The sequence below is a fragment of the Dryobates pubescens genome, chromosome 8 (genome assembly GCF_014839835.1).
Source record: "Dryobates pubescens isolate bDryPub1 chromosome 8, bDryPub1.pri, whole genome shotgun sequence".
NCBI classification, from domain to species: Eukaryota; Metazoa; Chordata; class Aves; order Piciformes; family Picidae; genus Dryobates; species Dryobates pubescens.
Genome location: NC_071619.1, coordinates 2,775,990 through 2,789,054, shown reverse-complemented (window position 1 = coordinate 2,789,054; position 13,065 = coordinate 2,775,990). Strand labels below are relative to the sequence as shown.

Genomic DNA, 13,065 nt, shown 5'->3' with positions numbered 1-13,065 from the left:
AAAGCATTTTGTGTCAGGAGCACCATTTATGGTCTGACTCCTCATGTCTCTACATGGTAGCTAAGTATATTAAATGTGTGTGCTTTAATTTTATGACTTTATGAAAATCAACTTTATGACTCTGTGGAACCATAGACTTACAGAATTGGTTTGGTTGGAAAATACCTTTAAGATATAGAGTCCAACCATTAATCTAACACTGCTAAATCCACCACTAAGGACTGGAGCACTGCCTGAGGAGGAGAGGCTGAGGGACCTGGGGCTTTTAGTCTGGAAAAGAGAAGACTGAGAGGGGATTTAATATATGTTCACAAATATCTGAGGGCTGGGGGTCAGGAGGGAAAGGACAGGCTCTGCTCACTTGCTCCCTGTGATAGGACAAGGAGCAGTGGATGTAAGCTGCAGCACAGGAGGTTCCACCTCAACACGAGGAATAACTTCTTTACTCTTAGGGTCACAGAGCACTGGAACAGGCTGCCCAGAGAGGTTGTGGAGACTCCTTCTCTGGAGACTTTCAAGGCCTGTCTGTGACCTAAGCTCTGGCAGGGGGTTGGATTCAATGATCTCTTTGGGTCCCTTCCAACCCCTGACATCCTGTGATTTCCCTGGCAGCCTGTTCTAGTGCTCAACAACTCTTTCAGTGAAGAAAATTTTCCTAATATCCAACCTAAACCTCCCCTGGCTCAACTTGAGGCCATTTGCTCCTGTTCTATTGCTTGCTGCTTGGGAGAAAAGACCCAACCTTCAGCTTGCAGCAAGCTCCTTTCTTGTAGAACAAGATAATGCAGCCAGTGAAAGACATTTTTCATTTTTTAAAGTCTTTTTTTCCCCATAGAATTATTGAATCATTCAGGTTGGAAGGGACCTTTAAAGGCCACGTAGCCCAAGCTCCCTGCGGTGAGCCGGGACATCTTCCACTAGGTCAGGTTGCTCGGAGTCCCCTTTGAGCTTGAGTGGTGGAGTCCCTGGAGGTGTTCAAGAAGGGATTGGACGTGGCAGTCGAAGCCATAGTTTAGTTAGTCGTGAGGTGTTGGGTGCTAGGTTGGACCTGATGATCTCTGAGGTCTTTTCCAACCTTATTGATTCTATGAGTGTTTCCAGGCATGGAGCATTTACCACCTCCCTGGGCAACCTGTGCCAGCCTTTCACCATCCTCACTGTAAAGACTGTCAGCCTTGTTATCTAGTCTGAATCTCCTGTCTTTCAGCTTAAAACCATCACCCCTTCTCCTGTCACGACAAGCCCTGCCAAAAAGCCTGTCTCCAGCTTTCTCCCAGGCCCCTTTGGAGCACTGAGAGGCCACAAGAAGGTCTCCCCGAAGCTTTCTCTTCTCCGGGTGGATGAACCCTTGCTCTCTCAGCAGAGGGGCTCCATCCCCAGTTAGCGCTGGAAAACAGGCAGCGGGCACCAGAGCAAGCGTGAGGGAGACACCCGAGGCGACACCACGCCGCTGGGCGGGCAGCAGCGCGCAGTAAATGGCTGCCGGGGCCGAGCGGCGCGGCGCGGCGGGCGGCGCCTCCGCGGGCGAGGCGGGGCCGCGCCGGCGGCGGGCGGAAGGCGGCGGGGCGGGGGTCGGAAGATGGCAGAGCCGGAGGCTCAGCTGCTCTTGGCCGTGGGGCTGATCGGTGAGGGCCCCGCCGGCTCTAGGGACGGGCTGGGGCGCGGGGGGCAGCCGGGAGGGCCGGGCCGGGGCTCGGGGCTGGCGGGCGGGGGTGCGGGTAGCAGTGCCCCGGCGAGCTGCGGCCGCCGGGCCTGTGCCGGCCGGGCGCTTGGCAGCCTCCGGTTGTGCCAAGGGATGCCCGCTCGCTGAGACCGGCCGCTCGGTGTGCCTGTTGCAGAACGAACTCGTCCAGAGCGTCTGGAATTCACGGCTTCTGAGGCTTCTGTTGCGAAATCAAAACTGGGAATACTGGGGACGGTCATCAGTGAGCTGGTCTGGGTGCTTGTCGGTCTGTACCTCGCTTATATGAATTCAAGCTCCTGGTGCTTTTTTCACCTCCTGAAGCAGACCGAGAGTGGACGTTTATTAACGTTTGAAGAATAAAACCTGTAGCACAAGTGCTGCCCTGCAGCCTAGACCGTAGCGGCAGGACTGTATGTGTAGGGTCAGGGTAAGGTGGAATTTTAATCTGATTCCAGGAAACAAACCTGATTAACCCATCGATTTACTTCCTTGCTGCTGTTTGGCATTCTCACAGTGAACATCTTTCCACCATAGAAAAAGACACCAACGGAGATGCTTTGTGGGTTTGGTGTTATCCGTCCGTAACAGCTGAGCTGAGGACTCTCTTGCTGCGAAAGTGCTGCCTGACAGATGAAAACAAATTGCTTCATACCTTCGTGTTTGGCCAGTATAAAAGGTCATGGTTTTACATCACGACTGTGGAAGTTCAAGATTCTCCAGCCTTGAAAAAGGTAAGACTTGGATGGCTGCTTTTTCAGGCATGCACAGGGGAGGCTTCTGCAGAGTTGTCTCTGCCTTTGCCTGTGGTGTGCTGTGAGGAAGGGGTGTGAGGTTTTGTGTGCTCACAGAGGCAGCTGTTACCCAGTGGTCTAACAGTCCACACGTTTTGTTTTTCACCAAGACATGTATTGGGTGGGATTGCAAGAGGCCTGCAAATACTCATTACCCAATTTAGGGGTTTTTTTTTGTATTTAAAATGGAAATGCTGTTTTCCTGCCATTATTTCCGGTCACTTTGTATTTCACACCCAGCCATTTCCCTTGTCTAACCAGAGAAGCTCTATAACCAGTCTTGGGTAGTGTCAAAAATAATTGCTCTTACAAAACTTGATTATTTTTTTCCCCAAAGGGTTGAATTGTATAGGTACCTCCTTTTCTGCTGCATTGATGACTGCAAGGCTGCAAAGAGCTTCTCTCTTCTGTACTTTCCCTGTTATGATGATTTTTACATTGTCAGTTAACATTTATTTGGGTTTCATATTTCATGCTATATTGTTAAGGAGAAAGATCAGTGTGGCAATTTGAATGCCCACAGCAGAGTGTTGCTTGCCTTTACTCATTCTGAGTTTACATCTTGGCCTTAAAGGTGTAAAACCAAAAAAAGGAAATAATGAGCTAGTGTGTCCCAGTGCTGTCTCTGAAAGTGTCCATGGAAGATGCTATTTAAGGTGAACACGTGAGCCTGGTCATCAGCAGCAGGCTTTTAGTCTCACACTGTTCCAGCTCTCAATCATCAAATTAAGGAAGTCACAGAGTGTTTCTGTTTGTGGGCCTGCTGCTGGTGGGTTTTTTTCATTCTCCCCATCTCTTCCTAAATATGTTGTGGCTGCCTGCTTCCACAGCCTCCTTTGGCAGCAAATTCTGGAAGTTTCCTACCTGCTATGGGGAAGAAAGATGCCTTCCTCTCTTTTAAAAGAATCTTGTGAGATTAAAGGAAAGCAACTCGTAGAGAGCAGATTGAGCAAAAGGTAATGTGTACTGGAGCTGACTCAGTGGAAATGATTCACATCAGAAATCTATTAACCAGGCCTTTTCTGGAGCTAGCAGCTTGGATCTGCTGCTTTCACTCACTACTTTTTTTTCCCTCCAGTTGAATCACCCTGTTAAGAGCACTGCAGTAAGTTCAGTAAGGCAACAAAAGACTTTTCATGTGGGGTCATTAAATAAGGTGTGTATTTTCTTCTGTGTGTCCTATGTAGGTGACCCACTTCTCCATTGTTCTGATGGCCAAAGACTTCAACCCAGAGAAATATGCAGCCTTCACTAGGATACTCTGTAGGTCTGTATAAAAGTTGGTGTGAGGTGCTGCTGGCTGTATGTTGAGATCTTGCCATGGCAGAAAACAACAACAGAAAAATACATTTCAGTGTGTTGTGTTTGCATTTGGTCTGCTGGAAACTCAAGTCCTACAAACAGTGAATCAGATTATTTAAGTCTTTGATTTGAGCTTGGCATGAGTTCATGCAGCATGTGCTGGGTGAATATCAGATACCCAGGTAGGTTTTAATGTGTTTTCTCCAGACTCATGCCACCACCCCCCCCACCACTCACACACTCATTTTCTCCAAGAACTTACTTTTTTAAAGGGTAAATATCTGGGGAGAAATCAGTGTTGTGTAGTCAAAGGTCACTGTGTGTATGGTGGACAGCTTGCAGCCCTCCACAAGATCTGTACTACAGGTGCTTCTTGCAGCTTTTCTGAAACAGGTACAGCACCCAGGGACAGTTTTGTTTCCTTTAGGAAAACGAGAGTCCTCAGCCTCTTGAGGTCTTTGGCTTGCTCTTCTCCCTTCCTCCAACCCTCTGCCATCTTCTCCTTCCCATGTCATAGTTACTGACTTTCCTCCATGTCCCAATTCTTGTGCTCTCTCTCTGCATCTTTCCTTGCTTTTCCTTCAGTTCCCAAATTACTTGGGTCCCAGTTCTTGATACCAAGAGTATTCCCTGAGATTTTGCAGCTACTTGGATGCAATTATGAGGTTGCTTTGTCACAGACTTGGGAGTGCCATCAAGCATCCCACAGGGTATTGGAGAACTGAGATCATACTTTTCCACTGATACACAAAACAATTAGATTTACTGTGGATCACATTATTGCTGATTTAGCAGCTAATAATTGTTTTCAAATCCAGGACTGATTCCTCTAAAGATGGTAATTGAGCTTCCAGTGTGACAGCTTTGTACTGTAACTGAACTGCCTTAGCATGTGAAATGGCTTAGTGTGTGTGTCTCTGGGTTTTGGTGGTGTGAGGTTGTTTTGTCTTAGGGCTGTGGGGTTTTTTTAATGAGTATCAAGGACATATGTTTATCATTTTTCTTTTATCATTTAGCAAAGAGTACAGAAGAAGATCTAGTGATCCTTGGATAAAAAAAAAGCCCTGAATAATAAATGATCTGTGTTCATTAACAGGAGTCACTGTAGCATTGCTTTTTCATAAAGCAGGTACCTTCCAAGTCTGCCAAGAATCCTTAGCCTGGACACATGCTTACACCTTTGTGCTGTTTCAGAGAATTGTCAGGTTGGAAGGGACCTCAAGGATCATCTAGTTCCAACCCCCCTGCAATGGGCAGGGACACCTCACACTACAGCAGGTTGCTCACAGCCACATCCAGCCTGCCCTTAAAAACCCCCAGGGATGAGGCTTCCACCACCTCCCTGGGCAGCCTGTGCCAGTGTCTTGCCACCCCCATGGGGACCAACATCTTCCTCACATCCAATCTGAATCTGCCCATGTGTTTCTATGTTAGTAAATATGAGTCCTTCCATTAAAAAAGGAAACTCAAAACCAGACAGTAGGTTTTTTATCCCAGGAGACAGGCAGGGTTTTGTGTGCATGTTGAAAGACTTCTAGCTTAGTCTTTAAAACCTCAAGCAGGTGTCCAAACTAACAATTGTTGCCAATAACGTTGCTGTTGGCAGACTGTGATTCTTTTCTTCCATGCTGCTGGCACTGACTGCAGTCAAAATACAGATTCTTTTCTTCTCCCAGAATCTACCTGAAGCATGGAAGTCCAGTTAAAATGATGGAGAGCTACATTGCAGTCCTTACAAAGGGGATCTGCCAAAGTGAAGAAAATGGATCCTTCCTCAGCAAGGACTTTGATGCTCGGAAGGCTTATCTTGCTGGCTCCATCAAAGGTTAATTAGTAGCAGAAGTCTCTGTTCTGATTTCTTTTGTACAATATAAGATACAATCCAGTTTTCATGTGTGCTTGAAGTAAATGAGGTCATAGAATCCTGGAATGGTTTGGGTTGGAAGGGACCTTACAGATCATCTAGTTCCATGAGCAGGAATACCTTCTGCTAGAGCAGGTTGCTCTGGGTCTCATCCAACCTGGTGCTGAACACTTGCAGAGAAGCTTGCACAGCTTCTTTGAGCAGTCACTTTGAGCAAATGCTACTGTATAGTATCACAATGTCACAGTGTTATGAGGTCTGTGGAGACAGGTTGGATTCCATGATCCTTGGGGTCTCTTCCAACCTTAGTTATACTGTGATACTGTTATACTGTCACTTCCAGTGCCTCACCACCCTCCTGGTGAAGAATTTCTTCCTAATGTCTAACCTACATCCAGCTTCTTCCAGTTTGAAGCAAGCAGTGTTAACATTATCATCTGTGCTGCTTCAAAACCCACAATTTTTCATACCAGCATGTATATCTTCTCTAAAATACTTTCCTCCCCTCTTTTCTAGATATAGTATCTCAGTTTGGAATGGAAACAGTTATCTTATATACAGCACTGATGCTGAAGAAGAGAATTGTAGTATACCATCCTAGAATAGAAGCTGTCCAGGAGTTTACCAGGTACTTTGTCAATCTCTACATCCCCACCCACCTCAAAAGTCCAGCAAGCCTGGATCCTCCCTTGAGAGGAAGGTCCACAGTTTAGAGAGAAAAAAATACATTTCTTTGAAGAAAATACTAAAGACAAGATTTGTTTACTGCTTTTTAATATGAATTGCCTTCATTGCAATCCTGCTTGAGCCAGATGTTTGTCAGCTCAGAGAGCTGCAGCTCTGGAACAAGCGATAAATTGCTTCCATTGATAGCAGTTCGTGCTGAGACCTCGTACTAGTTGTTTCTTAGGACATGCATTTCCAACTCTGAATCTTCAATCAGTGTAGGTAAAACTCTGCTGTTTCAAGTCCTGATCTCATTTCCCTAGGACTTTGCCTGCATTAGTGTGGCATCGACAAGACTGGTCAATTCTGCACTCATACGTGCATCTACATGAGGAGGAAGTGGAAGCCTTAAAAGCCTGCACAGGTACCAACAACTTATTGGTAGAAGCTGAAATGAAATTTTGTTGGCTTTTTTTTTTTTAAATTATTATTTTCCCTGCAATGTCTTGCTCTTTGAGGAGGGAAAAAAATGGTTCTTTTGCTGTTAATGCCATTGCTCAAAGTTCAGCCACATCATTTGCTTTAGAAGAAGCAAATTGACCAAACAGGTGTGCTAGAAGGTAGCTTGGTTCAGCTGCTATTTCTGGGTGGATCCACATCACTTTTAGCCCTAACTGCAGGTACAAAGCAGCTCTGAGGCTTTCTTGGTGGTGTGTGCAGAGGTGGAAAGTCTCATTATCATAGGCCAGGGCAGCCCCATGCAGAGCTACAGGCTGGGGTCAGAGTGGCTGGAGAGCTCGCAAACGGAGAGAGACCTGGGGGTACTGATTGACAGCCACCTAAACATGAGCCAGCAGTGTGCCCAAGTGGCCAAGAGGGCCACTGACATCCTGGCCTGCATTAGGAATAGTATGGCCAGCAGGAGCAGGGAAGTCATTGTGCCCCTGTACACTGCACTGGTTAGGCTGCACCTTGAGTCCTGTGTCCAGTTCTGGGCCCCTCAGTTTAAGAAGGACATTGAGACACTTGAACGTGTCCAGAGAAGGGCAACAAGGCTGGGGAGAGGCCTTGAGCACAGCCCTGTGAGGAGAGGCTGAGGGAGCTGGGGTTGTTCAGCCTGGAGAAGAGGAGGCTCAGGGGTGACCTCATTGCCCTCTACAACTACCTAAAGGGAGGTTGTAGCCAGGAAGGGATTGGTCTCTTCTCCCAGGCACCCAGCACCAGAACAAGAGGACACAGTCTCAAGCTGTGCCAGGGGAGGTTTAGACTGGAGGTGAGGAGAAAGTTCTTCACCGAGGGAGTCGTTCGCCATTGGGATGTGCTGCCCAGGGAGGTGGTGGAGTCCCCATCCCTGGAGGTGTTCAAGAGGAGATTGGACGTGGCACTTGGTGCCATGGTCTAGTCATGAGGTCTGTGGAGACAGGTTGGACTTGATGATCCTTGGGGTCTCTTCCAACCTTTGTGATACTGTGATTATTGTGCAGAAGCAGCTCACTTTAGGTTATCTACTTGTCTCCCAACTTCTACACATAGCTAGGAACTTCCTTTGTAGATTTCTTTTCCTTCACTGTTCTTTTTCTTCTTATTATTTATTTTTTAATGGTTATGATTTTAAGATTTCTATGATTTCTTAACCTTTAAAATAGTTATTTATTTCATGTTTTCATTTTTGTATCTTTAGTTTGATTTTACTTTGACGTTTTTACTAATTTAAAAAACTTTTTATTTTTATTTTGCTATTTTAATTTTACTTTTAAAAAAAATATATATATTATTATTTATTATTTCCTCATTCTGAAGTTCCAGACTTTTATCCTGACTGTTAGCAGTGATGTCTGTGGCTCCTAGTCACAGGCAGACTTCAGCAGCTCTGCAGGAGTTTGATCTGTGACACATTGCTGTCTCCAGCATGAGGCCTGTTTAAGCACAGGGTAGCATGACAGTGCAGCAATTAAGAGGCTTCTCTATGCAGAATAATGAGCAAGGAGCTTGCTCACCTTCACTATTTTTACTGCATTGCCAGCAGTGCTTGTTTCAGGTCACTAAATACCTTCCACAGAGAAAAGCTGCTCTCAGTTTGCTCACTTGGCACAGTGTAAGTGAAAAACCAAACAAGTCCTGGTTTTGTTCCTCTGTTCTAATCTAATACTGACTTGATGACAAGTGGCTCTGGAGTGGAGATTCTTCTAAAGAGGAAGTCCAGTGGCTTTTGTCATCTGCAAATGAATAATTTTGGTAGCAAGTGGAGGAGAGTAAAATTGCAAGTCTGTAAGAATTTTCATGTTGCCTATGGAGCTAGCAGTTCATCCATGTTCAGGGCAGTTTTAGAGGTTGATTCTGAAGCTCCTTGGAAGTGAAGCATTCTGCTGCACACATTCTTACTTAACAGCTGATAGCATCAAGAGAGCAACCCCCTGGATCCAGTGGATATTGTGTCAAATACTCTCAGAGCAGGCTTTAGGGCTGGGGTTTTCTGTGCTGCCTGGGATTTGTTTGTGAAGCTCCTAATCTTGCCACAATTCTGCTCTGTAGGTTACATTGCTGGGTTCACAGACTCTGAAGTGAGCAGCAGACCAGACCTCTACGATGTGTATGTGAATCTGGCAGACACTGAGATCACAGTTTCCCCTCGAATAAAAGGTTGGTTGGTTTCTGAGTTTAGAGGCCTGTTATTCCAGGGTTGAGAGTCATTGCTGAACCTCACTCTAGATCAAGCAGTCCTGATCTTTCTTCCAACCAGGTCCTGAAAAGTCCATGCTTTGGTCTTTCAGTTTTATTGAGATCCTGGAGAGCAGGTGAAAGTTGAGGTTTGAGAAGGCATGCTTTGCCTTCCAGTAAGTGTGCAATTGAGATTTCAGCATTAGAGAGTTACATGGAAGAGGCATTCAGCTGAATGCAGAGATACCACATGAGTCTTGAGGAAACAGTCAGTACTTAGAGACTGGGGGCTCTTTGAAAGGGGAGATGTGTGTTGCTTGTCAGGGTCCTGCATCTGGGAAGATACAATAGGCACTAGGACAGGTCAGGGGCTGCCCTGCTGGAAAGCAGCTCCATGGACACAGACCTGGAGTCCTGATGGACAGCAAGTTCTCCATGGGACAGCAATGTACCCTTGTGCCAAAGAGACCCAATGGTATCCTGGGGTGCATCAAGAAAAGTGTGTCCAGCAGGTCTAAGGTTCTTCTCCCCCTCTACTCTGCCTTTCTGAGACCACACCTGGTGTGTCCAGTTTTGGGCTCCCCAGTTCCAGGGAGGCAGAGACCTTCTGGAGAGAGTCCAATGGAGAACCATGAGGATGATTAGGGGACTTGAGCATCTCTGCTATGAAGAAAGCCTGAGAGCCCTGGGGCTGTTTAGTCTGGAAAAGAGAAAGCTGAGAGGGGATCTGATCAATGTCTATCAGTATCTGAGGGGTGGGTGTCAAATGGAGGGGGCCAAGCTCTTTTTGGTAGTGCACAATAGTAAGACAAGGAACAATGGATACAAACTTGAACAGGGAAGGTTTCACCTTGACATGAGGGAAAAACTTCCAGTGACAGCCCTGGAGCAGGCTGCCCAGAGAGGTTGTGGAGTCTCCTTCTCTGGAGACTTTCACACCCCACCTGGATGCATTCCTGTGCAGACTGCCCTGGGTGATCCTGCTTTTGGCAGGGGTTTTGGACTGGTTGATCTCTGGAGGTCCCTTCCAATCCCTTATGTTCTATGATCTTGCTGTTCCTTGTCATCTACTTGGGGCCACTTTAGAAGCAGACAGTTTGCCTGTGCTAGCATGGCTGTGGATACCTCAGCTCACTGCCTTTGCCAGTAGCTCTCAGATGGGAGTCATGAAGAGGACTCCTTGTTTTAGCTTGTTACTCCTGTGCATTTCTAGATGTCACAGAAACAGTCATTTTGTCTGAATTTGTGCTTGGTTTTGCATTCAGAGGCAATGACAATGGGAAAACTTCACAAGGAGATTGGACAACTGATTGTTCAATCTGCAGAAGATCCAGAGAAGTCAGACAGCCAAGTCATTAAGGTTAGTATTCTGGGTTTATTTTCACATGAGTTAAATGACTCCTACCACTGAATCCTGGTGGAAGTGGGGGAGTAGAAGGAAGAGTGTCCCTAAGAGTCAGGCTCTTCTACCCCCAGTGTTTTCACACATGAGCTTTCTTATTCTTATTACAGGCTTTTAAGGGTGCCACCCTTGGTTGGTATTATCTCTTGGTAAACCACGTTGCTGAAGAAACTTCAGGAGTTGTATTGGGTAGAAGGCTTCCAGTAAAAAACTCGTGTCCCAGCTTTATTCTACAAAGGATGTGTTTTGCCCCAGACCTTGGCAATAGTGTTGTCAGTGCCTTTGGAAACATCCAGCTAAGAAATGAGTTCTCAGCCAGCCAGCCTGACTTTTATCATGATGGGCTTTTTCACTTCCTCCCCTAGCCAAGAAATTATTAGACACTTCACAACTGAGTGACTTAGTCAGAAGACCTCAGTTAGGCCATTGAGAGGAGCCTGTGGAGTGGCTGTGCTCTCTTTATTCAACACCACCCAAGAGCAAGTTTGCCTTAAAGTGAAGGCTCAGTGCTGTCTACAACTACCTGAAGGGAGGTGGTAGCCAGGTGGGGGTTGGTCTCTTCTCCCAGGCAACCAGCACCAGAACAAGAGGACACAGTCTCAAGCTGTGCCAGGGGAGGTTCAGGCTGGGTGTTAGGAAGAAATTCTTCCCAGCAAGAGAGATTGGCCACTGGAATGTGCTGCCCAGGGAGGTGGTGGAGTCACCATCCCTGGAGTTGAAGAAGAGCCTGGATGGGACACTGGGTGCCATGGTTTGGTTGATTAGATGGTGTTGGGTGATAGGTTGCACTTGATGATCTCTGAGGTCTTTTCCAACCTGGTTAATTTCTATTCTATTTATTTATTTAAATATATATATATATATACACTTCTACTGAGTGCATGCTGAAACATTTACAATGCCTGCTAATAGTTTGCTTGTTTTTTTGTTCTTCAAGGACCTTTCTCTGAAGACAAAAGAAATCTTGGCTACTTTAGCCTCACTCTCTGAAGTCTCTGATGGCCATGAAAGACCAGCCCTCAGTGCTGAGGCCCTGAAGCAAAAGCGCTTTCCACCAGCTACAGAAAACTTCCTTTTTCATTTAGCAGCTGCTGAGCAAATGCTCAAAATCTGATTTTGATGCACTGCAGCATTATGGACCAGTTCAGAAACACTTTCTTTGCCCTACAGATAGGTATACCTGGCTTTTTATATGGAAAACTCAAAGGTATAAGAGTAAGTGTCCTATTTACCATGATATAATGCAGAATGCTGGAGCTTGATGTGGAACATAGGGAGGCATATTTGGGAACATTCCTGGTGTGGTCATCTTCCCCAGCTACAATTTCTGTACATGGCTCCTGTACTTCATATCACAATGTGAATGCACATACAAGTAGCATGTGCCTGTGTGTCCAGGCTCTGCCAGACATTATTGTAGCAGCTGTTTGTCCTGCAGGTCCCAGATGTCAGACAGCTCTATTCTTCTTCTTAAGTGTCTTCCTGGGGTCTGGAACATGGGCTGCAGCACACAGGCTGTGTGAACCCAGCACATTTTGGATGTGCTAGTCTCTCTGCACAGGGATACACTGAACACCTAGCTGGTCTGAGTGCTCATTCTGGGCTTCCAGGTATGCCAACCTGTCAGCAACTGCTCTTGCTCTGCACTGCCTGATACCTGGAAACCCTAAATAAATGGAGAAGTTCTCTTTTGCAAGTGTCTAGGTGTGGGGGAAACCAGAAAAGGATGTCTGGGAAAATCTAACTTGGTAGCCTTAGTCTATAAAGGAAGAGGTATTTTAAAGCTCAGGTGGGAGCTGAGCACCTCTTTTGGACTCTTGCCTTAGAGGTTTCCCCCCTTTCTCTCTGTCCCATGCCTCTGATGGAAGAAAGGGAGGACAGGGTTACTATAGGTAAGATGGGACCTCCTTGGGTGGGGGGTGTCAGACAAGTGCTCCTCTGCAGCTGCTGCAGTCATTTAAAAAGTTGTTGGGGTTTTCAGCTGAGAAGACCCCTGACAACTCCTTCCTGATCATGAGACAGAAAAATCAGCTGAGTTCAAGCCTGATGGCCTGGAAATGTCCAAACATCCAAGTACCACAGTGAGAGCATCAACCTCTTGAAGTGCTCGCGCTGTAACACAGGCACTAGCTGGCGGTGCTCTGTGTGGATTAAATCCAGATGGAAACGTTTGGAGTGATCAAGTGACACCTTGGAAAGAGTTTAGACAAAAGGAAATGTTGCCTACTTGTTTGGTTGCATAGCCATAGCATGAGAGATTAATTTCTTTGTCTTCATTGAGCAGCCTGAAACTAACTGCTTTGTAATCTTCTGAGAAGAGTTTAGAGTCTTGGCAGGAAGGTGCTCTGAGCCAAGCTGCCTGTGTTTCCTCAGAAATGCCCCCAGCAAATCAGTCAGTTCTGCAGTAGCACTTTGCTGTAAGGAAAAACCCAACAACCTTTTTTCCCCCTGGCCTTTGTACAGTTAGGCTGTAGCGTGGGGTTTTACATAGAGGTTTTGTACTTGTGATTAAAACTTTAGTACATGGATATTTATATTGTTAAATCATTGGATGTTTGCTGTTCTGAGGCTGGTAGAGCTCACCAGGAACTAGGTGCAAGCACTCTGGGTGTGGAGAAAGGGCTGTCCTGCTGTGTGTCACATTCAAGGCATCCCTTTCAGAACATGGATGAGGGTTTGGCATCTATGTCTAGGAGGG

The 13,065-nt window shown here is 46.3% G+C and overlaps 1 protein-coding gene across 1 annotated transcript; it reads left to right on the top strand.

Annotated features, from left to right (window-relative positions):
* The first annotated feature begins 1,546 nt into the window (after window positions 1–1,546).
* DENND10 (DENN domain containing 10) lies at window positions 1,547–12,841 on the top strand. Its single transcript, XM_054163839.1, has 9 exons — window positions 1,547–1,625; window positions 2,219–2,415; window positions 3,663–3,742; window positions 5,454–5,602; window positions 6,158–6,269; window positions 6,631–6,731; window positions 8,840–8,947; window positions 10,231–10,325; window positions 11,305–12,841. Exons 1-9 carry the CDS (start codon window positions 1,580–1,582, stop codon window positions 11,479–11,481), a joined length of 1,065 nt encoding a protein of 354 aa, XP_054019814.1. The 5' UTR covers window positions 1,547–1,579; the 3' UTR covers window positions 11,482–12,841.
* Window positions 12,842–13,065: the final 224 nt, after the last annotated feature.